This window comes from Siphateles boraxobius, unplaced genomic scaffold (assembly GCF_051911475.1).
Source record: "Siphateles boraxobius isolate OS27281-9 unplaced genomic scaffold, OSU_SipBor_1 66, whole genome shotgun sequence".
NCBI classification, from domain to species: Eukaryota; Metazoa; Chordata; class Actinopteri; order Cypriniformes; family Leuciscidae; genus Siphateles; species Siphateles boraxobius.
This window is the reverse complement of record NW_027509193.1, coordinates 16,831,007-16,858,487: the sequence shown is the minus strand read 5'-3', so window position 1 is coordinate 16,858,487 and position 27,481 is coordinate 16,831,007. Positions and strand designations below refer to the sequence as shown.

Genomic DNA, 27,481 nt, shown 5'->3' with positions numbered 1-27,481 from the left:
AGACTGTTAAAGACAAGTTCAGTAGCAATAAGAATACATTTGCTTTGTGTCAACCAGAATGTGTTTTGAGAAGTGAATTGGTGGCTGAGAGCATGAAATTAAAAATTAAAGTTGTTGTTTTTCCAATTCATCATGTCATGGTAATAATTTTGAATATCATTGGATAAAGTTTAATAATTTAATGTAAAGACATTGTGTTTACTTGTATTTGCAACAAACAACTTTGGGACTGTATTTGACCATCACTTTGACCAAAGCCAGCTGAGAACCATGATATATGGCTATGGATATATTAATAATCCATAACCATAGTCAAGCAGAATCATAAGAATATGACTCTCTGTTAAAGCCTTTGGATATTTTGCAACAAACTACATATGATTGATTCCTATTCTACCTTTCAGTATTTCCAGTACTCAACAGGGAAATGTTAAATTTATGAAGTTTAAGCTGCTTGTGTAAATATTTTAGTATTACCGTCTTATCTTAAAGCCAATAAATAAGTAAATAACAACACTGGGTTCCATGTAAACATAGTCATTGTGTTTGGATGCAGTTGCAGACTCCAGGTATAACCAATAACCAGGTATTCTCATGAATTGCTCTGCCTTAAGGCTTAATTTATCTCTATTTCTATCTCTATCTCTCTCTCTCTCAAGCACAAAGCTATATAAACAGACTTTCATTACCTTTCATTATCTGTCTGGGTCAATGAGCAGCTGCAGTCTGATGCACTTGTTCCCAATAAAAACTGTTACTGAATGAGACCACCAGTACCCCTCCAACTGACTCGTGCTGACATATTGTTACATTCTGTGTAGACTCCCAATTCCACGATAAATAGAAATAAAAACTAATATTTAATGCCAGACTGAGAAAATTGAATTGCTGTTGTACAAAGATTTACAAACTAAGCTGTGCATTAATAATACTAAATTACAGTATTTGTGTAGTGTATCCGGTATCTGATGGTCTTACCAGAGGAAGCATTTATTCAGACAATGTAAGGTACCTGAGTGCAAGCATAAAGAGCTTTAAAATTAAAAGGCATTCAGCTTTAAAAAGACATCCATTATACAATATAGAGCTTTGTTGCATTGGCACGATCATTTTAACTTCGCAGCACTAAATTTGGACTGTAATGGATTAGTTTGAATGCCAGCAGGAGACATTAAATGAGCTTTAGTTGTTGTAGGTCTAATCTCATTTCATATTAATATTAAAGGCTATTGGGATCCTTGGCCATGCATCCTATAGAGAGGAAATGATTTGATCACAGTCTGCTGTTCTACACAGAGTCTCCCGCTGTGCGTATATGAGTCTGACATTGAAAGGGAGAGCAGAAGGGGAATAGTAAGGGCTGGTTTGAGAGAGCTGAAGGTCACATTAGCTCCGTGCACAGCTGCAGGTGAAAGTGAGAGTGGCAGCAGGGAGCATGTCTTTACACATTTAACGCCACCTCAATGGCACCATTAGGGATGAAGGTCAGTGTGGTCAAAAAATGCATAAACATGCACATGTAAATGGAACAGACACACAAATAAACTCCTAGACCGGACACTATATGCCAAGAAGACATTATGACCACCTGTCTAATATACTGTTGGGGAACCAACAGTATATTAGACAAGACCCTGAAAGGTGTCCTGTGATATTTGGCACCGAGAAGTTAGCAATAGATCTTTAAGGGCGTTTTTACACCTGAAAGTCCGCACCAAGGTCCGAACCCAAGTTCACGTTTTGATACATTTTATACTTTCAGAAAGTTTTGGTTTGGTTTCAAACTGCAATTATGCGAGCTCACTAAAGAACTTTACGTGACATACTTGCGTCCTGTCGTCGTCATCTATGTGGGCTGCATCTTCTTGGCATCTATTGGTTTGTAAAAGGACGTGCGTCTGACGTCAGCGTGTTGTCAATTCGGCGGGTAACTTTGACAACATGAATGAACAGACGCATTTCGTTGCAACTATATTTGGAAAGTGTCTGCATTTTTGTGCGTTTTTTCCAGTTGACTTCTTATGATGTCATCAGACCATACTTCAATTAAAAACCTCGTCTCCTCCTCTCCCCATGTGCTACCACGGCTCATTTTCCCTGCCACCTTCTGTTTTTTTGTCTATGCGGGAACCACCGGAACTTCCTGTAAAAGGTCTGAAAGTCTGAACCATACAGAAATGCTTTCACACTAGAAATGAACCCAACCTATGTTCAGTTTGATCCGGACCGAGACTACCTCTTTTCGTCGGACCAAATTTCATCTGTTTGGTCCGGACCGTGGTCCGGGGTAGGTTTCACACCTGTAATTTTGATTCGGACCAAACTGAAAAGTCCGAAAGTCAGGACCAAACAAGGTAGGTGTGAAAGGGTCCTAAGTCCTGTAGGTTGTGAGGGGAGCTGCCGTGGATCGAACTTGTTAGTCCAGCACATCAATGCACAATTGGATTGAGATCTGGGGTATTTGGAGGCCAGAAAACACCTTAAACTCTTCATTATGTTCCTCAAACCATTCCCAAACAATGTGTGCAGTATGGCAGGGTGCATTATCCTGCTGAAAGAGGCCACTTCCACCAGAGAACATTGTCATCAAGGGTGTTCCTGGTCTGCAATAATGTTTAGGTAGGTGGCAACTGTCAAATTTACATCCACATGATTGGCCGGACTCAGGGTTTGCCAGCAGAACATTGTACAGAGCAACACACTCCCTCCACGGCTTGTCGTCTTCCCACAGTGCATCCTGGTGCCATCTCTTTCCAAGGTGTGGGGGTTGATGGGTGCAATAGTTTACTTGTTTCATCATTCATTTTCTGTTTCACTTATTTACTTAATTTTATTATTGAGGAAATGAGAATCATTTTGCAAGCAAAGATGGAGTTTGTGATGAAGAGAAATATCACGTCGCATAGAGATATATTTCACCCAAAAGGTAAGGCCCTAGATACCACATGCAGGCAATTTGCAAATTTTGCACAAGAGTTATGAACATTAATATTACATTTAACATTTTACATTAAGAACATTTATATTACATTTCACAAGGTGATTTATATATTTTTTTCTAAATTATGCTTTTATAAGCATGAATTGTCTTCAAATTATAGAAAATCCGATTTTTCATATACAGTATAACTACATTAAGTACATTTTACATAAATGCTACCCCATGTGTGAAAATGACAAAAAATAATTTTGAAACAATAGTCATTGTTTTTGAAGCCAGTGTGATATAAAGTCATACACACTCGTCTAATCTACGCTTACACCGTCCTATGCTCCTAATCAAATCTCACCAATCAGCAATACACAGCAGCAACAATCTGCTAAACACCAACAAAGCACTGAGCTTCACCAGCCTGATACATAATAACATACAGCATTATAGATACTCAACAGACTCCTATACAGCAACATAAAGCAAAGCAGCAGTCCAATACACATTTATCTACAACAAAGCAACATAGAGCGCAATATATTATAGCCTGATACAGCCAGGCAAAAGCATTCCGACTGCAGTTTGTGCATGAGGAACACTGAGGCCCACACGCATATCAATGTGGTCGATCACTCTGGTGCAGAAATCTGAAGTCACGCTGTCTAAATATAGAGCTAGAGTTTATGTAAGTCTAGGTGAATAACTCCTTTCCACAGATTCCTTCTCACACACCCGCCCTCTCTTTTTCACTCTGTACCTCGAATCACATCCCAATAACCTACGGTTGTTAAAAATACAATCAAACAGCCCTGCAAAGAAAGTACAATATAGATTTCTACTTAATAAACGAGCGTTGACGTTGTTTTTGGCTTTAATAAACAGGAAGTTTTACATTTTCATTTCTTATAGCACACAAACATTCACTGACATGCTCACTCCTGTGCTGTGTAATCTCCTCTATATTCAGCGATGTGGGAAATTGCTCTTAGTAAGGGTGGGTGATAGGGTGTAATATCTATAATGACATACTGTGGCAGCACTGCTGTCAAACATATTAACCTGATTACACTCACACTAGCCTCATCAAACAAGAATGGCAAAATCTTTGCCATCTGTTGAATGATAAACCAGGAACATATAGCGTTGAAGAGAAGTAGAAGTGCTGCTTGAGTTTAATATTTAAAAAATATTCAGACTTCATTAAATATACCTGTTCATGTGAGATAATAACAGAGACTTTATGTTTATGTTTAACTAAATTACATTTCTGTGTCCTCTGCTCTTTTGTGAAAATGTTTATTTTCCTCAATCGGAATCTATCTAACCTGATTTCAGATTCTGAAATTATGTTTATATGAACCCTAAATGTTGCACTTTGCTTTACATATTTGTATACATGCATTACAACATGTATTAAAGATGTCACCAGAGCTAGACACATTTTTACCTTGGTGGCATGTCTAAAACATAAGCTGACATATATGTCAGAAGAGCTTTTTATCAAATATTTAGGTAACATTCAGTCTCCTCCACTGACCTGTTTGTAAGTTGTAAATAAACAAGCGCATTTGTAATAAGTAAATTTCACGTAAACATACGCATCACAACACTGTGCATGTGTGCAAGGTATTTTTGAATCCAATTGAGAATAGTCTGATTTAAGCTGCACAATATATAGAAATATCGCAAAAGTACATATTGCGATATGCATATCGCAATGGCTTGCATGATTCTAATTGGCTTATTCAAAACATTGCGAAAAGTCAAAAAGTTTTTGGTCGTCGCATATAGCAGAGAATAGACTGGGCACGAGACTGTAGCTTACGTGTGACTTGCTTGATGTTAAAGAGTTATTAAACTGCGGAAAACATCTCAATGTGGTACTGACGCATGCGCACAGAAAGCCACCTCACAGACAGCGTGCAATCCAGAAATTCAGTTCTCTTTTGCAGCTTATTGCACTCGAAAGGTAAAATACACTCAGTTATATTTATGTGAAGACTATGCAGTGTTTCATTTTTAGATTTGATTATTCAAGTGTCTGTATTGTTTCTTACTTGAATTATTCTGTAAAATATATCTAATGTAGGCATACCCGAAAGACCTAAAGCATGTCTTATTTCATTTGTATATCTTTGTTTTATTGTATTTGTCCTATTGTTTTTAATTTGCCTTTTTGTACTTATTAATAAAAAAGATACATATAAATAAAAATAACTAACCATCCACCCCTAATTTCATGTGTTTTTGTTTACCTGGATGTTCTTGATGTTCTAGTGTCTGTGAATATTAAACAGAAAAAAGACTATTTAAATATGAATGCTACATGTTCTGTGTGTCTCTGTGTGAATGAATGGCGCAGACGCACGGTTTCATTTACCACACACACTGAAGCATGCGTGACGCTCGCTGTATTTTCAGAACTCCACACCATTTTACCATTTCATTTTAGAAAAACTATCGTCATATCCTAAACACAGAAACTGTATGTAAAATATTAATTAAAATGTAATAATAATACTAACATTAACACTAATAATAATAATAATAATAATAATAAATTTATCATTAAAACTATTTTAAGGAATAATCACAATTTGTATTCCATGTTTTAATTTTAACAGTAAAGCTCTGTTGTGCAGCAGTTTGTTTAACAAAAAAAAGTTTCATTTCATATGATTAAAAGATAAATTAAAAGATAAATTATCTAATTTGGAAATTTCATTTGGATCAAGTTCAATCGAGGTGTAGCTACAAGAAGGCTTTTCAGTGCACTTGAGCCATCAATCTGATTATAAATGTAGCTTATGAAAGCATTTAAGTGGTCAGCTTTTAAGAGGTCGAACTGATGAGAATTAAATAATGCTAATCATGTCTTAATGAGAGTGATTAAGCAGGTGGGCTTTTCAGAGCAAAACGCTACATTAGAAACAACTGCTCCAACTGATGAATTCAATCTTCACTCACTCTTATTGTCACTCTCTTGCTGTCACTCAAGGCATGCACACAGATAAGTAGATAAACACATATCAGAGTGGGGAAGGGGAGGGAGTGAGGACAGGGCCGAGGAAGAGAGGAGAAACACGAAGGAAGAGAGAAGTCTTGAGACAGGGCTAAAAATATCTGGTTGCTGAACTCAGTGCTTTCACGCTTTCATGGAGCTCACACACACATAAAGACAGACAGAGACACCCAAAAAAAAACAGTTGTCTGTTCTGAAAATGTCTAAGACATATAAAACAAGGTGAGTTACAAACATCATCTCACTGATGCAACACACACCCACACAATCCCTATACTAGTACATACACCTGCACAGAGCTAAACAGAGGTATTTAGCTTGGTTATGTGAAGCATGAAAGAGAAAAAAGAAAGTAGATATGCACGTCTTGAAAGAAAAAACAGAGCTTTGCAAGTCAGCAATATAAACATGTTAAAGATGCCTTTAAGTTTTAACTTTCTTTAGTTATGAAAATGTTGCCCGTCTTGTTTTCGGTCGCCTGTATATGATTTTTATGGAGCCCCTTGAAGGGACATTGTGATGAAAAAAAAAAAATATGACATGGGAGGAAAAATAATAAGTCAATGCTTTTGCGTTGTCACACAAATGTTTGCGTTCCTCCGTGAAACTTTATGTTTCCTTGCAAAACATTAGTTCATTTCGAGCGAACGCAAAGAAAAAAACATCTACTTGTTGCTTTGCTGCATGCTGTCTAGTTAACTCACACTGGTCACATTTAAAATTTTCACATGTGAAATACAGTCATTTAAATAGGAATCCATGTGACCAAGAGTTTCACCAGGGCCAAAAGATTTCCCTATGCAGATAATGCAAGTTCAAGATTAGTCACGTTGAGCAACAGAAAGCCGCTTGTTTTCAAAGTGACTGCTGTGTGAGCTACACTAATCATTACAACATTGACAACAGATAACTGACCTTTTTTGCCAGCACCTTAAACCCTCTACAAAAGGACTTTGATACAGAGGGCTTTTACTAATTTTCAAAATTATGTTTTTCTAGGCCAAGCAACATTTCCACAAGCAAAAGACAAAGGTGCAAACGGCAGGGAGGAGAAAGGCAATGAGTGGGAGAAACACGGGATTTATAGTAAGAGAGGGAGAACAAAAAAGCAGTGACATGGGTCGTCATGGCATCCAATCCCTGAACTTCCCCAGGGAGATGACCTCTGACCTTAGTGAGCTGATTACCATGCACACACCTGAGACACAAAAACAAACACTCCGACTAAGAGCAAGAATATATCCTCCATTCACACACACACACACACACACACACACACACACACACACACACACACACACACACACACACACTCTGTCTGTCTGTCTCCATCACACTGTTTCTCATGAGTAATCACACAACACAAAGTAACAGACAGCAGTCTCTCTGTGTATGCGTGTGGCTTCTCTTGAGTTATGAGAAGAGATAGCTGGGACAGAATTTTAGCTGGAGAAACAAAAATCGCATATATTGCATGCTGGGGACCAGCATCAAAAGCATGCTTAATCTGGTCCTTTCAGCAGGACAAAATAGCGGACCAACAGCTCCTGGAATAAATTCTTAATGCCGTTCAGATCTCAACAAGACATACTGTAGACCTGGTGGAAGCCTGTGTACGTCATTGGCAAAGGGGTCAGGATTTCATATAAAGCACAAAGAAGCGTAATGTAATTGCTTAGTTGCAAATGTTTGTCTTCCCACTCCCTCATTTGTTTGCCGTAATCCAAGGACTTTCACGAGGTTGCATTATCTTACATCAGATTACATGATTAGGAGTCAGACACAGACATACAGTACATTGGTGGTAGTGCAGTAAATTACAGCCACCGAGGTCTAGTGACACAAGAGTAAGAGGATCTGATGAGGCCGAGTCAAATGCAGCGGGACGTGAAAGACGGACTGCGATAGGATGCAGAGAGGAAGGAGGATGGAAAAAAGGGCATTGAAAAAATGAAAGCTTGATCCAGAAAAGGTGGAATAGTAAAGAGATTTAAGAGCGTATAACAAGGTTGATGATAACACGAGGAGAGAGGAGAGAACCAGAAAGGCCAGCAGCTCATAATCACTATGGACACAACATCCCGTATCACTGAAACAAGCAGCCAGCAAAGCAGCACATCAAGCTAGGAGCGGTAGGCAGCACCACCCAGGAAGAAAGTCCTCTCTCCATCCCACCGCTCTATATATACTGCAACACGACAGGCATGTGGATGTCCTCAAAGTCTGACCACTGCTTCGTGTCATTCCAAAGCCATAAGGCTTTCGTTCATTTACAAAACAAAACTGCATGCTTGAGCTTCTGTTTAACATATATGAGTGCTCTATGTATGTTTGCTGATCAATGTTTATGAGAGTAAAAGCCTAAATTAAGTTAAACTAAATTAAATCATATAGTAAGGTGACTGTGCCTCTTCAGAAGACTTGGATAGAACCTTGATTCATATGGATTTCTTTTGCAATCTCTTTATGAACGTTGTAAAGCATCAGAGTTTGAGTAAATAGACTTGTAATGGAGGGACAGAAATTTATCACATTTCATTAAATAAATCTAAATGATGAACAAAGTCTTATGGGTTTGACTTCGGGCCTACATGAGGGTGAGTAATTAAAGAATTAAATTTTCATTTTAGGGTGAACTAACCCTTTAAACACGCACCTCGCCTTGATAAAGGCGCACTCCTCTCCGACAGACTTGGCTGAGAGGGTCTGTGTAGGACTGAGACCTCCCGGGCTTCAGTGGGGTATGAGCACACAGTCATCCATCTCACTTAGACTCAGCAACACACCCATGCACCGACCTAACGGATGGGTCCCATTATCGCCTTACTCTCTCAGTGCCACTAAACACATTTCTCTGCGCTGGTTACTTATTCCATTTATTTTTCCTGTCAGAACTCTGACACTGTCACTCCATCCGTTTAAATGGGTAATGCATATGCAGTCTTTTTGCGTGGCTGAGGGAGAGAAAAAGAAAGAGGCAGATTCAAATGATTTGAGCGAGTCAAATGATTTGATATGTTAAAATAAGATTCAGTGTTCGGATTATGTTGTGTGAGGACATCATTTAGACAGAATTGTTAGAAACCACAGTGATGATGAGACACGAGACAGGTAAAAGAGAACGTGATTGTACAGATCATAGACTTTTGTAAAGGGTATAACCATGTTACATTTTTACAGGAATGAAATGAGGCAGTGAGGAGGGATAGAATTACAGTGTGCTCAATGGATTGTACTGTCAACATATTAACCTCCTGAGACCCGAGTTTGCCTGGTGTGCATTTTATAATTTTTCTTGCTATTTGGTATAAGTAGGTCCTAATAAGTATAATAACTAAAATTTGTTTTTGTACAGGAAGTAGTTTTTGCATAAAATGATGTCCTCATGCAAGGACAGTGGGTCTATCTTAACTTTATCCTCCTGAGACCTGAGTTTTGGTTTGGCGTACCTTTTAGATTTATTCTAGCTTTTTGGGGTTAATGGCAAGCCGTTTTAACTTTTATTCATTTTCAGGATATGAATTCTTGATATCAACAATTCAATTTTCACTAGTTAAAATAATAGTTATTGATATCAGGAATTAGATTTCTACTAGTAACAATGGCAATTTTTGATATCAGAAATTACATTTCCACTAGTAACAATACTAATTCTTGATATCCACAATTAAATTTTCACTAGTTAAAATTATAATTCTTGATATCAGCAACTGAATTTCAACTAGTAAAAACTATAATTCTTGATATCTGTAATTGTATTTTCACTTGTGAAAAGTCTCCATAGTTTTCAGAAATCAAAAATTAAAATTTTTACTAGTAGTATTTAATTGTTGATATCAAGAATAGACATTTCAACTAGTGACAATTGAATTATTGAAATCAGGAATTCGCATTTTTACTAGTAGCCTAAAAATTTTATTATTGATATCAAAAATTATATTTCTACTAGTAAGAAATCAATTGTTGATATCAACAATTCAATTGTTGATATCAATAATTCAATTGTTGATATCAAGAATTCTATTGTTGATTTCAATAATTAAATTGCTGATATCAAAATATGTAATTGTTGATATCAACAATTGAATTGTTGAAATCAACAATTCATATCCTGTGTGTGTGTGTGTGTGTGTGTGTGTGTGTGTGTGTGTGTGTGTGTGTGTGTGTGTGTGTGTGTGTGTGTGTGTGTGTGTGTACGCGATCGAACAAGAGAGAGTGTGTGTGTGCGCGCGCGATCGCGAGTGAGTGAGCAAGAGAAAGAGAGAGAGAGAGAGAGAGAGAGAGAGTGAGTGTGTGTGTGTGTGAGTGAGTGAGCAAAGTGAGTGTGTGTGTGTGTGTGTGTCGCGAGCGAGCGACGAGCAAGAGAGAGAGACAGAGAGAGTGTGTGTGTGTGTGTGTGTGTGTGTGTGTGTCTGTGTGTGTGCGCGCGCGATCGTGAGTGAACTGAAGCCCCGTTGAGTGTGTGTGTGCGCGCGCTCGAGTGAGTGAGCCAGTGTGCGTCACGAAACTCAATGCAACAACAATTTTTTTTTTTTTTTGCTAACATCTTATACAATTTCAACAAAGCTAAGTCCCATTGTCCTCATATGTGGACATCAACTTTAGCAGCATAGTAAATCTTTATTGTTACAAAAGTTTGTCAAATGTGCATGCCATTTTAATCATACAACTCTTCTATGCATAACTTAACAAGAATCAACAATGAAATGTTTTTGGATTTTTTATCTTGTGGACGTTTTGGTCTGGAGTGGCTGCGTGACATGTGACCTGTGTTCTCCGCCATCTTTAAATTATTTATGTTAAATTTTTTTCTCTTCTGACCCCACCAGATGGCAGTGTAAGTGTCCTCGTTTGTGAAAAACATGTTTCAGTTACACAGAATTAAGTATTATGCTGCACACAACCAAAAATGTGATGTCCTCATATGAGGTCGCAGGGTCTCAGGAGGTTAATAATGAAACAGTTTTCTAAAATCTTCCAGTAGAAAAATTCCATAAAACAGTTATGAAAATTACATGTAATTTAGGACCTTTAAAGCCTCATCCCTCACAGCCTCATTTTCAGCTGAGTAAAATTCAATATGGCATCTACCCTAACTAAGGCCTATGACGCTGCACAAAAGGTACAACCTGAGAAATAGGGATGGGAAAAAAACACCAATGTCACAACATATACAAATGGCCATAAGGTAAAGAACTATGCAAATACCATTGATGCAAATATTGGAACTTGTTCTTGGTTTCCTAGTAGCATCTAGTGGTTTATCGAAACTGTATTTTGTGTCAAGAGGTAGACATTTTTATTTCCACAATTAACATAAACAGGATAGACAATGGAAATAAAAGGAACTGGTGAGGATAGAAAATTCCTTTTAATGGGATGTGAGAGAAATTTGTATCACTTCAGCAATAAATAAACTAAAATAATAAATTCTAAGTACTAAGGCCAGCCCATTCCTCAAGCTGTCTGCCATCTGATTCATCACAGTAGTTAAGAGAGCGTAAAATGAAGAAATCATCAAAATGATTGCCCCATTATCTTGATTTTCTGCTCCTTAATTATAATAATTAGTATAATCTTACAGTATATGCTTTGATCAACTGGTCAAAATTATAGTTTGACATACACTCGATTGCTTAGACTTAAAAAACAACTATGTAAAAATGTATTTAGTTCCAAAACAAAGACGTTCATTCTTCAAGAGTCACACATCACAGTATCTCTTTCACAAGAGTGAGTATTATTTCATTTATGTGATAACACAATTCAGACAGCTAATCACTTATCTTGCCCCTTGCCTGTACTGCTGTGGTTGGCATTGCAGACGATGATTTAGGGTAAATGCCACCGTCTGACCTCAGTGAATGTTAAAACATGCTAATAACCACTGCACATCTCTGCGCACATGCCCAGTACAGACCGTCCTTCCCGATTATTCATGTCCACTTTCAACACTCAGAATGTCAGCTCTCCATGGAAACCAGACCCCAGAATTGCATCCAGTCAATGACAGAAGACATTCCATGGCAAGGAATTAACATCCAGTAGAACAAAGTGATCAAAGGAAATTCAAAAACAGAGACAGGGGAGTCCCAGTATTTGTGAAAAAAAAAACTTTGTCTTACATTTTTATAAACATAGGGTCAGATATTCAAATCAAATGACTCCTTCTGCTTTACATGGACAGTATGCAAATTAAAAATGTTCTAAGTTTCCTATGGTACAAAAATTCAGATAGGCAGAGAAAGTGAGTGAAATCACTAATATAATTACAATAATTTGCTACATTTATATAGCGCTTTTCTTGGCACTCAAAGCACTCTACATAGAAGGGGGGAATCTCCTTAACCACCACAAATGTGCAGCATCCACCTGGATGATGGACACCGGTAGCCATAGTGCACCAGAACGCCCAGAACACACCAGCTTATTGGCGGAGAGGAGATAGAGTGATGAAGCCAATCAGTAAATGGGGATGATTAGGAGGCACTTCACTATACTGTTGAAAAGACAAGATATTGCAGTGGATATTCAGTATAGTGTCCCTGTCACTATACTGGGGTGTTAGGACCCACACAGAGCACAGGGTGAGCGCCCCCTGCTGGTCTCACTAACACCTCTTACAGCAGCAACCTAATTTGCCCAGGAGGTCTCTCATCCTGGTGCTGACCAGGCTCAACCCTGCTTAGCTTCAGTGGGCAACCAGTCTTGGGCTACAGGGTGATATGACTGCTGACATATAGTAAGTAGAGTATAGTATATAAGTAGAATGAAAAATTATGAGTATGAATATGTGACACTGTGACAGGCACAAGGTTAATCATAGCATTTCCATTCAACATAGCCAGCCCCCCCCCCCCCCCCCCAAATCTTCTGTCATGGTTCATCAGTACTAAAAACAAAAACAGTGTAGGCCTATAGTGAAACAAACTGTAATGAGTGAGTATGAAAGCTGCAATTGAACAAAACAAAGCACAAGAACATACCATAATAGTTGAAGTCAAAATATTTGCAAATCATATAGGCTACATGAAACTAAAATAATCCAAAACATCTTGTACTATATTATCAGCCAGAATTAGTCAATCAACCCATTTTATAAAACGGTTAACAGTTCCAGTTCTTGATTGGTCAATAGCTGTTTTATTCACGATAATAATAAAAAAGCTTCAACCAACGATTCTGTGTATCACTATACGGTGGATAGTTTTTCTTTCTCGGTCTTTCTCCGCCTTCAAAACAAGTTTTAGTCCTTTCAATATAAAAAAATCTTCGCTACTCGCTTATAAAGACAGTCTTTGCTGCCATCTAATGGCGTAATAATGTAACTTATGTTGATTTTCAAGGTCAGGGACTATTTTTTTCAGCGGAAGGAAGACTTTTAGTGATATTACTTCAAGGAAGTAGCATTGATATTTGTTGGCTTTAATATTTGTATTGTGTGGTAACCGTTTTATAAAAGCACTTAAGTTAGGTAACTTACTCGAGGCTCAGTGCTGTATCGTGAATAAGTCACGACTGAATGGGGTTGCAGGGACGACGAACAATTTGAATTTATTTATTTATTTATTTGATCAGGGACAATGCACAAAAAAACATTAATCTAAGAAAGCCCTTCAGCCGTGACTTATTCATGATAACTTACACGATTCTCTCGTACCTTATTGCTAACATATGTTTTCAAGTGTCTAAATAGTTTAATAGCTTTCATTTTAAAACAACTACACTAAGCTGATATTAGTTAGAACAGTTCTTACCACTGAAACACCTCTGCTTCTCTCCATTTATAGCTGCCATTCATATTTCCTCTATAGTGAGATTGTGCCCCGCACATTTTCAGCACTGCGCTCGTTGTCTTTTGTCTTCCGGTCTGTATTTTCAGTGATCTTGCGTCTTTATGAATGAACGGCTCGTTTAAAATCTTCCCGGTCTAACGTTACTTGATGTCTGACATTTGTTAAGACATCTTTAAACATTACAATCCACATTATTACTTTTTTTAACTTTACAATAGGTAATTTAAATCCACTTCACCAGCTAATTACTAAGAGATCATTTCAAAAAACGGAATTTCAAAGACAATATAAAGATGGCTAAGCGCTTGTTTCTCTGGTGCATAAGGTCTATAAATTCATCCAGAGCCGTTACTGCTTATATTTAAATTGTACTAACGTACGCGTATTTCTAAAAAGGGTCATGGTTTGTGTCATGTTCGCGCGCAGAATTATGGGACAAATAGCAGAACAAGCGGGAAACAGATTTTGTTTTGTTTTTACAAGTTGACGTCACAGTCAATATCCTGCAGCGATTGGCAGTCGCCCAGTGGTTTTTCGCCTTTTATTTGCCCACCTAAATTGATTAGATTATTATTACCATTGCTTTTTAAAATAGGCCTATATATAATTTATTTTATTTTCATTTATTGAATCGTTGAAATGTTTATTTTGCTTATGTTTACCCTCTTGTTCCCCCCTCCCCCTCCCTCATATTTGTTACATGTGAACGTTTTTGTTGCTGCTCTTTATTGTTCTCCTGCACAGTAAAAAAAATACCCAACTTCCAAAATGTTCTTATAACAATTGTAGAAAAAAAAAGGCTTGAACAAAGATCATTTAGTAGTAATGGTCGAGTCAGTTCATCAGAGTGACTAAACAAGAATAGGCCTACTTTAATAACAAAAGTTGTTTTGTTGACCTTATTCTCAAATATGTGTCCAAAACTTTCAAAACTGAGTTATCTGAGCAAAAATTTTACATTCAACAATCTTGTGTCAGTGCCCAGCATGCATTGCAGCTTGAAAAAAATTTGATTTATAAAATAGATTATTTTTAGGTCAACTTTTAGGTTTTTCACAATGGGTGCATTATAATTTCTTTAATTAATAAAAAAAGACACAAGTTGTATAATTGGGTCATTGAATGAATAATGTACATTCTTGTAATAGTGGTACATGTGTTTATTTTTTTTTAACTATAAATACAATTTTAACTGTGACTAATACTTTAGCTTTCCTACAGTGTGTTTCATGCAGTCTAAAATGCAACTGGGGGAAAATACTAGTTGACACTTCAAAGGTTAAAATCAAGTTACTGAACAGTTTACCCTTGGCCAAGACTGAATTTGAGGCATACAATATGTCCAATTTACATAAGAGTTTCTGTGAAGGCTATTCATCTCCCAAAGCCAAGAGGGGTTGGGATCTTAAGTGTGTATATTTTGAAGGGATAGTAAGTATAAAATTGAATTGCCATTGAATGGATTGATTGATAGATTTCGCTTCTTTGCAGTAGTTCAGGTTTTCTTTACTTTCTCAAGCTTGGACAAAGCCAAAGTTAATTTCTTGGCATATGATTACACTTTTTTTTTAATCTTATGGAAATCATTGATATTCTTTCACAGGTGGAAAAAACATTTGAACTTCTATGAAAAACATATTGGAAGTTATAATGATACTCATTTACATTACATTGCACTCACTAACTTCACTGCTTACTCACTAAATTAGTTTAGTGTATATTTAAAAACACTTGACATAAGCGACAGTTTAATTTTTTTTTACCATTCCCCATAAATAGTTTGATTTATCCAATATGACTAAACTGAAGACTTTTTAAGGTAATCATTTATGCCATGATTCTATTGTTTCTAACCACGGGGAAAAAAAGCCAACTTCACAAAACCATTGAATTGTGCCGTTTAGTTTCTCATGCACTGAATATTTAATTCATGTCATGAATGACTTATTTTAAACTGGCAGTGGGACTTCCTTTTTCTGTTTGTATAAGCACCTGATGGAATTAAAGCTTTTGATTCATTCTCAATCTTCTCCATCTGTTTGTTTCGCATAGCTAAACTCAAACACAACAACATGAAGAAAATACATTTCTGCCTGAACACATTAAACATTAAGACAAAAAGACTAAGAGGCGTAGTTCATTGGTGAAAACAGGATATCAGTTTTATTTTATATCTCCCAACTGCTATAGATTGTGAATTTGTTTTAGTTACAAACCAGATTTAAGAACATGATACTGTATCATATAAAAGCAGTTGTTAATCTCTGATAATGGTTTACAAGTAGGCCTACCTCTAAAGCTCATGGCAGTTTACTGTAGTTGCGCTCCCTCTAGTGGTTAAGATAGACAGTGCCACAGCAAAAGTAGAATGCTGATTTGGCATAGAAATAATAAGATTGTGATTGAGAGACTCCATATTGAGTAAGTAAAAACTGTGGAATAAGAGCTGGATAAGTGACAAAATAAGGCAAAGAATCATTTAGCATTCAGGATACAACAGTGAGCCTTCTTTTTATTTGGATTAATCTACTTGATCTCCAACCCATAGATCTTGGCCTCGCCTTCAAAGTGAATGTACTTGTACTTCTCAGCACCATGACGGTTAGGGAAGTGCATTTGAGAACCATCAGGAAAAGTCAGCAGGAAATCCTCATTGGTGAATGTGATTTTTATCTAAAGGAAGAAAAGAAACAAGAGAGTATGCTTGTTAAAGAGGACCTATTATACCCTTTTACAAATGCCATTGTTCATGTTTTTTGAACATTTAAGTATGAAACCCTATTCTAGTAGAGCTCAGCCCAAAAACAAAATCATGTTGACACTGTTGCAGCATCTCTCTTCCATGTCTGTCAGTAATGTTCTGTTTAGTTCCTGTCCCTATGAAGCGCCCTTTCTCTGAAAGCACAATGTGCTCTGATTGGTCAACCGCTTCAAGTGTGTTATGGAAATGTCACGATACTTACCATAATGGCGAGTTTGAACACACTACTAAGGCAATTCAACCAGGCCAGCCTTCAATCAGGAATTATTTAAATGAGGAATATTGTGACGTATTTTTTCCCAGAAGAAAATTCAAGACTACAATTGAGCCGTTTCAGGGAGTCAATTTGGGCTTTGTAACTTTGCAGACCCTTTTCATGCTCAAACAGAAACAGTACACACTACTAAAAAAAGTTGAAAATTTCACAAAGCATAGGTCCTCTTTAAAACCGCACAATGTAAGGGGCCATTACATTTCATCCACAGCTAATTTATTATCATTATCTTAATGTTTATACTCAAACAGCAGTTTCATTACGATATATATATGAAGGTCTTGTGTCTTGCCTTGAATTCCTCATTCTGATTAAATGGAAAGTTGCTCTCTCTTAGCTCCTCGCACCAGCTGCCGCCCTGCAATGAATTGCACACTATAGTGCGCTGGTCACCATGGGCATCAAAACGAGGGTTCATGTGTAGAGCGATGTCCTCGGCGCTGTGACCAATGTTAAGGGCAAAACTGCAATAGAACAAATGAGAGACATAACTCTTGTTGCTGTTAACATCCTAAATTCGAAAAGTTACTTTGCGGAGGCTTACTTTGTAGAATCGGCCTTGGGGACTCCTGTAATTGTCAAAGTCTGTCCCACCTTGAAGGACATATTCTGCACAAGCACACCCTGTTAGACAGAGTGAGAGCTCATGTTACTCTTTACTCTAAGAGTAATTTGATTTTTGTACATACCAACGACTGTTTATTTGGGATATACACTATTAGTATGAATAGCAGAACATGTGTATCCACTTAAAATGTGACTTGTACAGCTGGGCACTGTGCCTGGTTTTCCCTAGAAACCAAAGAGAGACTGCAGCTGTAATGATGGAGTGCACAGAATCAGCCTCACAAAAGCAATGCTGTCAAATTTTCCAGTGCGTTGAAAGGACAATCCTGGTCCAATGGTAAAGGAAAAGAGCCAGACTTGAACTTTCAAAAAACTGCAGATGTGGCATGGTTGCTTTGTTGGAAAACCTCTGTGCAACAAGATGGATACATGAAGAGCTATATCTTAAAGTCACCCTGAATTTAAAATGGTCAATTCTTACTTCTTTTGAGGAATATTGCAGTATTCATTATGAATGATTTCAACATTATTGCTATAAAATGCATGTGCCTTCGTAATCTTTTATCAAAATAACTTCCCCTCCCTCTTGCAGTGACATCTCTTCTCTGAAGATGTGTTTACTGGCGTGAAGGCGGGATCAACCTGTCACTCACATGACATCACAGCAATAGCATACCACAATGATCCAACTTTCCAATCAATTTCCGATGGACAAAATCAAGTCCCTACATTTGTTCTTGTTCACGAAGCTGTTTCAATTGGATATACGTCACAATAGGGAAGAAAAGAATATTGCAACTTCCGTTTCATGACGACTTTAATCATTCAATCTTTAAAAACTAGTGGCCATGTTGAGAAGCCATGTTGGGTCAGCAGCTACAAAATCACAAACTGAATTATACAAGGGCTATATTGTGATTAACAGCTGCCAAGGAAATTAGATTTGTATAGCTGTTGCTGGCTGAATAGTGGAGAGGAAAGATGGTCAAAAGAGAGATAGGAGGAGGAAAAGAAGGGGAAAAGGGCACTTAGACTGAGAATGTGAAAGGACAGATGTGTAACAGAGGTGAATTCTTTCCACATTAGTAACTGTGAGTAACTGTAAACCAGCTCTCATACAGAAGCTATGCTGCAGAACGACCCTCTCAGAGCAGTGCGATATGCCTCACTCTTTCTTTCTCAAATTTCTAAACTGCTTACTTTTAACTGCAAAAGGGAAGCTGGCCGGGGATACTCAGTCTTACCATTGCAAAGAATGGTTGAGTCACACTACTTTCTCTGAGCTAAGAGTGAACGTGAGCTAAAGGGTCTTTTTAATGTCCCTGGGACTGTATGGTTTCAGACCATAGTTGGGTTTGAATTGGCCAGTCTTGCTTCATCTGTAGAAATGCCATAGAATTGAACATGTTAAGGTATAATGAATTACCCTAAAAAGCCGAAGGGTTAGCGACTACATTGCAAACCCAATAGCCTAAGGCTATGAATAGGGGTTCTTGTCATAGGAAGTAGCTAGGTAGTAGCTATCTCCGCCTGTACTTCGAATTCATGGATGATGCCGGACTTTTGTGCTGCGTATGGATGTTCACACGAACAAAATCTAAAAACCAGACAGCAAGGGATTACATTTCGCAAGAATGTGAAATTTTGGACTCAATGATAAATACATGTCTGACCGTTGGAACGAACCAAAAAAACTAGAAAATCGCATTCATGACGATTTATGGTGATTTTATTTCCGTTAGACCTTTTCCTACATTGACCAGATGCATTAAAGAGGAGGGCTCCCCTGTTCCATAATGGTGGCTCTATTGACGCCGTAGCCAAGGCGACATCTAGTGTATATATCTATGGATGTAGCCTACCCCACTGACTTCCATAGTATTTTTTCCCTATATGGAAGTCAATGTGGTACATTAACTGTCTGGTGGTTACCAACATTCTTCAAAATATCTTCCATTGTGTTCAGGAGAAGAAAGAAAATCATACAGGTTTGAAAAAACTTGAGGGTGAGTAAATGACAGAATTTTTATTTTAAAATGAACTATTCATTTAACTGAGGTAAAGTCCAATTTTATGAACTGCATTTCCTAATATTTATGGGGGGAAAAAAACGTAATATCACTGACCAGTACAACATTATGATAGAAATGGATCTGATGATGGAACTATCCATATGAACATTTGAGATGCGAGTAGCTAACACCCATTAACAACGCACGTGAGGGTGTTCACACACTATGCACCATACAGACAACAAACACCAATATACATAAACACCTGACTTCAGCTGCTACAAGTAGGCTACATACGTTCATGCGTACTGTATTATTTGATGTAACTTAGAATATGGATAATCATGCATTCTGACATGCTTTCTTGCCTATAAACAAAAACAGACATTTTGACAAAATAGGCCTATATATAGGCCAATAGGAATATAATAAGCGACGATGCCGTTCTAAGATTACTCACGTCCATTATGACTTCCTTTGAGACCCACAATGAAGTGAAATGAAGTGTCTGGGAGAAAGTTTCGTTGTGTGGAGGGCTTCTTATGACCACTGCGAACTAGGAGTGTTCAGATCTTCAGATGACCGATCTTTATTCCGCCCAATTGCAATTCTTTGCCTGCTCCACCTCGACCAATCGCAAAAGAGGAATGTGGAGTTACTGTATGTAGTCTATTTCTAGGCATACCCTGGTAATACGCTATAAATACATAACTAATTAAAACTAGCGACTTTAACCACAATTAATACTGGTGTACGTTGCGAGCAGATCATAATTAATGTAATTATACGCTTATACCCTACAACTAATCTACTTATTAAAGCTTTATTAAAATAATTGGCTTCAGTTTCCAAGATGATTAAACACGTAATAGCCAACAATTTGCAGGCTTATGAAGAGATTTAAAAATGTCACACGTTGTAAAATATATTGATCACATAAGACAATTAGTAGTCTAATGATGACTTGGTATCATGGGTGATGTATTTGTGGTGTGAGTGCTGGAATATTTAGTATTTTGAAACTCATGACCTAAGGGTGTGGCACTGCCCATTTGCGCTGCTTTGCGAAACTGACGAGCATTTTAACATGACTGTGTCGTTTGCTTGTTAATCTAAACTGTACAACCAAGAATTTCAGCACATTAGCATCAGGTTTGATTTGAAAGTAAGAAAGTCTACGTATTAGTCTAACAGAAAAAACAAAAACAAAGATTATAAGGGTTCAGGATGTCTTAAGTGTCACAAGATAGGCTGACCGCAAAATGAGGAAATGCTTTGGAGAAGTGATCGAGACCCCCAAAGGGCTATGCAATTTGAAAGAAACAATGACAGCTTACACGGTAAATTTTACAGTGTTTTTTTTTTTAAACAGTGGCTTATGCCATTTTTTTCAACAAAAAAAAAAAACCAAAAACGATTAACTATAGTAAAAATAAGACTGAACAACGGATAAAATGAAAAAAATAATAACCGAAATCCTGAGATCAGTTAGGCTTTTTTCATCTGGTCAGTCAGGTAATATATTTAGAACGTATTATTAGGCTATAGCCTACAATTATGCACAAGCATATAGCCTACAATGTTTTGGCAGAAGCAACCTCAGATAATTGCATGCCCAACTTAATAATCATCATTATCAAGCCAGATGTAGAACACTTTCTAATATATGTTTCAACATTAATAGGCTTACATTTATAAAAACACTTTTAGAACATAACAGAAAACTCTACTTGCTGAGATTCACGTGGGCGAGTCTTTGTGGTCATAGGATTCTGCTGCACAATTAACCCGGCAGGTGGCGCTCGAAACACAAAATATCTGGACTGACACACACGAAGAAATTTACCATGGAATTCGCACGCATCTTCCGTATTCTCTTGTAATTTGATATCAGTAGCAAGCATATTTGGGTGTTTTAAAGAGATCAGCTATATAAGAGGAAGTTATGGGCTACAAAACTACAAAAGATGTCATACATTCCTTTCAAGTGAACTTCTTCGCTATGGGTCTTTTAAATGCATTTCCATGGGATGTAAGTAGCACATTGACTTGCAACATCAGTGTTAAAATATTACTTACGATTGATTTTTTTTAGGTCTTCTTTTGTTCCATGAATAAAACAATGTTTTTGTAGTCTTTAGACAAAGAACTTACAACTTCAAAAACTTCAGACATCATAATGGACATTCTTCAGAAGGTAAAGAAACTACTGTTAAAAAACGAATGAGTCAATGAATACAATTAAAGTAATTTTTTTTGCAGACATGTTTGCATCCCATTTGTCTCAAGAATCCCCCCTCTTTAAAATACAGAAGACGCTTCCAAACAGAATTGATAAAAAGGGTTGGCTTTGTTTCTTTACAAAACTTATAAAACATGTTTTACACTTTTTCTACTGATTTTGAGATACTGCTTGTTTTCATGAAGAATTATTTTTGTAGCATGAGATGATAGCTGCTGAACCTCTGGATGAACTGTATGAAGCGCTAGGAGAGCTCATGTGTGCTCAGGAGGATGACGACGTATGCTACAAAACCTACTTTCTGGTAAGTTAGTTCATATTAGAACTGGACCTTATTCCTTATAACAGAATACAATATCAGAAAGTGTTCGATCTCAAAAGCCAACAGGAGATGCGGTTAGTCTAGCAGAGAACGTGGCCCTCATCGCTCAGGGCACCACAGGTCTGGTTACCTGGGAGGCTGCCCTATACCTGGCTGAATGGGCTCTGGACAATACACACATCTTCAAAAGCAAGCAAGTCTGACACTTCACAACTCTCTGGTTGATTACATTTGTTGTTTCTTTATATTGTATAATTTTGTTATACAGTGGATGTATATCCAAAAATTTGAGAAAACACTGAGTTTTGAGGGGGAAAATAAATGTGGCAAAATTCATTAGAAATAGTATTGCTGTCATTAATCAAGTACAAAAATGCTAAAAATCTTAAAAGTCTTCTTAAAAATCTTAAGTCAACTGATAATATAATTAGTCATTTTAAATTATATTTAATTATATATACACTACTGTTCAAAGGTTTGGGGTCAGAAAGATTTTTTTTTTCAGACTGGATGCATTAAATTGATCAAAAGTGACTCACTGACTTTTAAATTGCTACAAAATGCATTTCCAATGAATGCTGTTCTTTTGAACATTATATTCAAATAATCGTTAAATAATTCAAATAAGCACAACTGTGTTCAACATTGATAGTAAGAAATCAAATCAGCATATTAGAATGATTTCTGAATTATCATTACACTTAAGACTTGAGTAATGATTTTGAAAATTCAGCTTTGGCGTCACATTAAAATAGCTGATTTCTATTCTAAAATGGTTTAATTTATAAACCATTTTAAAATAGAAAACAGCTTTTTACTTTATTTTTGATCAAATAAAATGCATCCTTGGCGAGCATAAGATTTCTTCCAAAACATTTTTTTTTCAAATGTACCGACCCCAAAATTTTGAACAGTAGCATATGAGAAACAAGAACAGAGTGACAAGCTACTTATGAAGGTCTGAAAAAAGCGAAATGACTTTCTCTATTTTGTTAATTGTTTAAATTATTACATTTATGCTGCCATAAATTTACATTTGGACTGTACATTTAGGACAGTGCTAGAGCTGGGCAGTGGAATTGGACTTACGGGCATTGTAGTATGTCTGTCATCCAGCCTAACCAAATACATCTTCAGCGACTGCCATCAAACTGTGCTTCAGAGGCTGAAGGAAAATATCACAAACTGCTTAACTAACTCTGACAGCCACAGTGCCCCAGTGAGCGTGGAGGAACTGCACTGGGAAAATGTGTCTGATGAACAGCTGCAAAGACTACAGGCCAACACCATCATAGCTGCAGGTGACACAAAACCCAACGGATATTTTCAGGATTACACGCATTATAGTTTCAAATGTGATTTATTCTCATTTAATGATTAGAAGATCACTGAATAACGTATAATGTCTGAGAAGTCTTTAGTAACATTGCTCTGTTTGTTTGAGCCAGATGTGGTGTACGATCCTGACATAATTGCTTGTTTGGTGAAGCTGCTGAGCAGGCTTCTAAACTGCAAAGTTCAAGAAAACCATCCTGATGTTTACATTGCATCTACTGTACGTAACCCAGAGACTTATGACTGTTTCAAAGAACAATTGGGTAGGTTTCATACTATTAATACTTTTCTATTCCATTACACTATTGGATTAAAACATTTTCATTATTCCTGATTCTTCATAATGAATGAAACATTTCTTTAATTTACAGAAAGGGCTGGACTGAGACATGTCATCATGAAAGATTCTGTTGCTCAAGTATTTCCATACAACCGAGCCTCCACTATAGAAATGATCAAAATATATGTATGACAAAAACGATCTCTTTGTAATAAAGTGTTTATTTACATATTATTTACAAGGAAAGTGTGCTTTTTAATCTCATATTCAAGTCTTTCCCAGTAGCATTGCTGCAATCCTGATTGTCCCATTGTGGGGACAGTTAGCTTAAAAATATGTACCCTGTGCAAATACCTGACAGTAACTTTCCATAGAATGGGAGTCAAAGGATTTGAGAGGATGCTACATGAGCTCATCACCTAGATGTTCAGTCGCAGTGCTCTTTAATAAGCGGAAGGACGTTTTGGTCCCAATTCTCATTCCAGCGCTGCTGCCCACTTTCCCTTAGATTCTTCCTGAAGATGCCCAGTTTCCCCTGATCACCAGGGAAGTCTGAAAACAGAAACTACATAGATACCAGAATTAGCTGTGAGCATTTATCACAAGGGATTCAAGACATTGAAGAGAAAGTCTTGATCTTGAATGTCTTGCCTTTAACTGTTGAGACAGCTCATTGGAGTCTTTGAAAATGAGCCCATTCTCCTCGTGTTTCACCAACTCATGCAAGCTAACAAGAACCAGATAATGAGCAGATGTAATTGTTCCCTGCATGACACCTAACATATGTTAGCATAACAGATCTCACAATCTTACCACTGAAAGTGTATGGCACAGACTGGGAGACAACATCCAAACATGTCAACCACTTTCATGGGAAGGTCAAGACCACTGGAGGATTTGTGCAAGCAGACCCCGAGATCAGCAGAACCTGTGCCGAAAAACATCAACATTTACCGCACGCTCATGTAAATGCATGTATTTTATTTTTAAGTCAAAACAACCAGGAGTTAGCAAGATGTGAAAACCTGGCCTATGAAGTTTAAATGGTCGTTAATGAGTTCCTCCTACCAAGTAAAACTGGATAATCCTCTGCTTCCAGCCATGGAGTGCAAATCTTGACACGTTGAAATTCTTTAGAGTCAATCAGCTTCTTGTAATACTCCTTCTGAGGACCTTTACCTGTATTGACAAATCAAAGTGTTTGAAACATACAAACACAGGCTGAACATTTATACATATTAGACTCAGTGTTGTGTACCTGTAATCACGCAGACCAATGATGGAAGTTTGTCCTCTTTCTCAACAAACTTCTCATACTCTATTGGAGATGGAAAGCAATCACATGTTGGAGATTACATAGTCTAACAGGTTTTAAAATATAGTAAAAACATTAATATTGTAAAATATTATTTATATTACAATTTAAAATAACTGTTTTCTATTTTAATATATTTTTTATGTAATTGTGATGGCAAAGCTGTTTCTTTCAGTGTCAAGTGATTCTGATTTGCTTTTTCTTATAATTAATGTTGAAAACAGTGCTGCTTATTTTTATTTTTATTTTTTGTGGAAACTATGATACACTTTTTTAGGTTCTTTGATTAATAGAAAGTTCAAAAGAACACCATTTATTTGGATTTTATTTTATTTTAATGCATCCTTGCAGAATAAACATACTAATTAAACAATTTACTAACTTCAAACTTTTGAACAGAAGTGTATATGGAGAGATAAAAAAAAAAAATAATAACCTTGAAGGGCTTGTAAAAGAATTGAGAAGTCTTCATCCTCTGTTAGAGAACATAAATAATTTAGAGTTAGGACATTTCAATTAAGCGAAAAAAGGACAACATCCCTATAGCTCAGTGTAGCTGGCACTGACCCGTCCAGCTGGTGCTGCTGATAAGCAGAGCAGGTCGTCCAGAAGAGCGCGTCACAGCACCTGTTTGAGTGTTTCGCTCTGTGAAGGCTGTCAGTTCCATGTGCTCCTTAGTGACATCAGAACTAAGAAGTTATAAAGAGGAACATGTAAAGCACTAATAAAATGACAAAACCTAAATGGGAACAGAGCTGACTGGTATTAACTACTATGTGTGCGCCTTAATGGAATAAGAGCAAATGGCTCAACATGAAAATACTTACTTAGGCCTAAATGGTGAATAAACACTGCTCATTCTGACAAACAGCTCATGTTGAAGTTTCAGAGGTGTTTCTCTGAATATCGAGGGTGGCTTGTCATATAATGTGGTTGCCCTACAATTGCAAGATTAATAAACTGGCTTGTATTGTAAAGAAATTAAAGTTGAATTATTATTACTATTAATATTATTTGATATAATAAAAAATTATAATAAATAATTGACATTAAACATACTCAATATTCCAGTTCCTCCGAAGGTCTTCCCTCATTGCGTTAGTGACACATAAGTTATGATCCGAGAAACATCCAAAAAGTTTCTCATACCTGCCAAGAACACAAAGCATAGTTCAGACATTTTCCAAATACCACTTAAAACAGAGTCCTTGAGAGATATTTTTCATGTGTTACTTACCATTTTGCCACCTTAACAATTAGATGATTCTCCCCATGAGTAAGAGCCATTATGGTGTATCCATAGTTGTGCCAGTCTATGATCAACTGGTTTCCCCTGAAACGACTGGCCACCCATGCCACTGCTATAGCTGGCAGTCCTGGAGGGTTCTATGGTATGCACAGATGTGACTTAGAATTTCACTTTCTTTCATCATCAGATATCGAAATTACTTTACTTGGTAAAATAGACAGACACCTGCATAAGGATATAGCCTTGGTCCTCAATCTTCATCAACACATAGAACAGCTGGAAAGACTGGAGTATCACCTTTGAAACATACCTGAAAATTTTGGGGCCAACTGAAAGGAAAATTAAGATTATTCTTTATATCAGAACGACTGTCCATGGTCTGTTGTGCTTACAAGTATTCTTTATATTATATGTTTGTATTAACGTTACCTCTAAACCCCATTAGTTCTGAAATAGGAAGTATGTCTATCCTGTCATCTTCAAGAATGTCTAGATGAGGTTTAGTACCTATGTGAGCAAAATGCCAGTGTTAGAGGTGCTAAAAACGAGCACTGTGACCTGTAATGCATATCTGCGTGATTTGTCGTTTATTAGCATGCCTTACAGACATGGGGGCTACATTTATGGGCATTTGGTATCATGCATAAAAGCAAAAAATGATGCAATGAGTTAAAATGTATATACCAAGAAAGCCAATTAGGGTGACACTGTATCCATGTCTGCTGAGAGAGAGCGCATGATACTGCATGCGAGGACTGCGCCCTATATCTCCCAGCACCAACACGCAAACGTTCAAATGTGCAAGTTCATCTCGTCCCCTTAATCCACTGGCTAGTACAAAAATAAGCACCACTACAGCGACCGGTAGAAAAGCCCACGATAAACTTAACCCCGATAAAAGTCCTAATAGAACCAATGAAACTGTCACCACAGCTACTGCCGCATTGGCATCCGCCATTGTGTTTTCCTGATTATGACGTGGCTTAAAGTAGGACATGAAATTTAAAGAGACACGAACCACACCGAATACACCTATAATTGCATTAATATTCTTCAACAGCATGTCAGTCATGTCGTTCGTACACTTTGAAGAGATTTTGATGTTAATAATCGCTAAAAGTATACAGTTCCTAACAACAAATGAAAACAAACATTTAATTTGAATAATTTTGAATGTCATGATACCTCAATGACTGTCATACATGCTTTTATTATCATTGCACACATTGTATAACGAAATTAGTGTTTGCACTTATTGTTAGCCTATTATTATTATTCCAGATGTTTTTTGTCAATGTTATCGTCAATGGAGAAAGATGCTTTTTGCATATGATAGGCTATCTATAGAATAGCCTACAGACAGAGAACCTTAAA

The 27,481-nt window shown here is 37.0% G+C and overlaps 3 protein-coding genes across 3 annotated transcripts; 1 reads left to right on the top strand and 2 right to left on the bottom strand.

The window, feature by feature from the left end:
* Positions 1–16,228: 16,228 nt before the first annotated feature.
* lgals2a (lectin, galactoside-binding, soluble, 2a) lies at positions 16,229–19,959 on the bottom strand. The gene is made up of 4 exons (XM_077212634.1): positions 19,825–19,959; positions 17,330–17,409; positions 17,078–17,249; positions 16,229–16,423 (listed from the first exon to the last, which is right to left on the bottom strand). The coding sequence occupies exons 1-4, from the start codon at positions 19,828–19,830 to the stop codon at positions 16,277–16,279; spliced, it is 405 nt and encodes a 134-aa protein (XP_077068749.1). The 5' UTR covers positions 19,831–19,959; the 3' UTR covers positions 16,229–16,276.
* Positions 19,960–21,132: 1,173 nt separating this feature from the next.
* On the top strand, positions 21,133–23,777 carry eef2kmt (eukaryotic elongation factor 2 lysine methyltransferase). The gene is made up of 8 exons (XM_077212607.1): positions 21,133–21,396; positions 21,499–21,561; positions 21,627–21,707; positions 21,806–21,910; positions 21,988–22,121; positions 22,982–23,229; positions 23,377–23,526; positions 23,635–23,777. The coding sequence occupies exons 1-8, from the start codon at positions 21,310–21,312 to the stop codon at positions 23,733–23,735; spliced, it is 969 nt and encodes a 322-aa protein (XP_077068722.1). The 5' UTR covers positions 21,133–21,309; the 3' UTR covers positions 23,736–23,777.
* Positions 23,747–27,081, bottom strand: alg1 (ALG1 chitobiosyldiphosphodolichol beta-mannosyltransferase). Its single transcript, XM_077212577.1, has 13 exons — positions 26,792–27,081; positions 26,537–26,614; positions 26,333–26,436; positions 26,096–26,244; positions 25,918–26,007; positions 25,686–25,796; positions 25,426–25,547; positions 25,295–25,333; positions 24,802–24,861; positions 24,612–24,722; positions 24,357–24,471; positions 24,195–24,270; positions 23,747–24,108 (listed from the first exon to the last, which is right to left on the bottom strand). The coding sequence occupies exons 1-13, from the start codon at positions 27,063–27,065 to the stop codon at positions 23,971–23,973; spliced, it is 1,467 nt and encodes a 488-aa protein (XP_077068692.1). The 5' UTR covers positions 27,066–27,081; the 3' UTR covers positions 23,747–23,970.
* Between the last annotated feature and the right edge of the window lie 400 nt (positions 27,082–27,481).

Bases quoted from the DNA above. Each gene is read 5' to 3' on its own strand.
- eef2kmt (XM_077212607.1), top strand. From the start codon at position 21,310: ATGGGCTACAAAACTACAAAAGATGTCATACATTCCTTTCAAGTGAAC. The intron at 21,562-21,626 runs GTAAAGAAACTA...TTTTTTTTGCAG, and splicing joins TAATGGACATTCTTCAGAAG to ACATGTTTGCATCCCATTTG. The intron at 21,708-21,805 runs GTTGGCTTTGTT...TTATTTTTGTAG, and splicing joins AAACAGAATTGATAAAAAGG to CATGAGATGATAGCTGCTGA.
- lgals2a (XM_077212634.1), bottom strand. The intron at 17,250-17,329 runs GTAAGCCTCCGC...GTTCTATTGCAG, and splicing joins CCCAAGGCCGATTCTACAAA to TTTTGCCCTTAACATTGGTC. The intron at 16,424-17,077 runs GCAAGACACAAG...TTCTTCCTTTAG, and splicing joins ATCAGAATGAGGAATTCAAG to ATAAAAATCACATTCACCAA.
- alg1 (XM_077212577.1), bottom strand. From the start codon at position 27,065: ATGGCGGATGCCAATGCGGCAGTAGCTGTGGTGACAGTTTCATTGGTT. The intron at 26,437-26,536 runs GTAACGTTAATA...TTTTCCTTTCAG, and splicing joins AGAACTAATGGGGTTTAGAG to TTGGCCCCAAAATTTTCAGG. The intron at 24,472-24,611 runs GTAGGAGGAACT...TTTTCGGCACAG, and splicing joins GGATTATCCAGTTTTACTTG to GTTCTGCTGATCTCGGGGTC.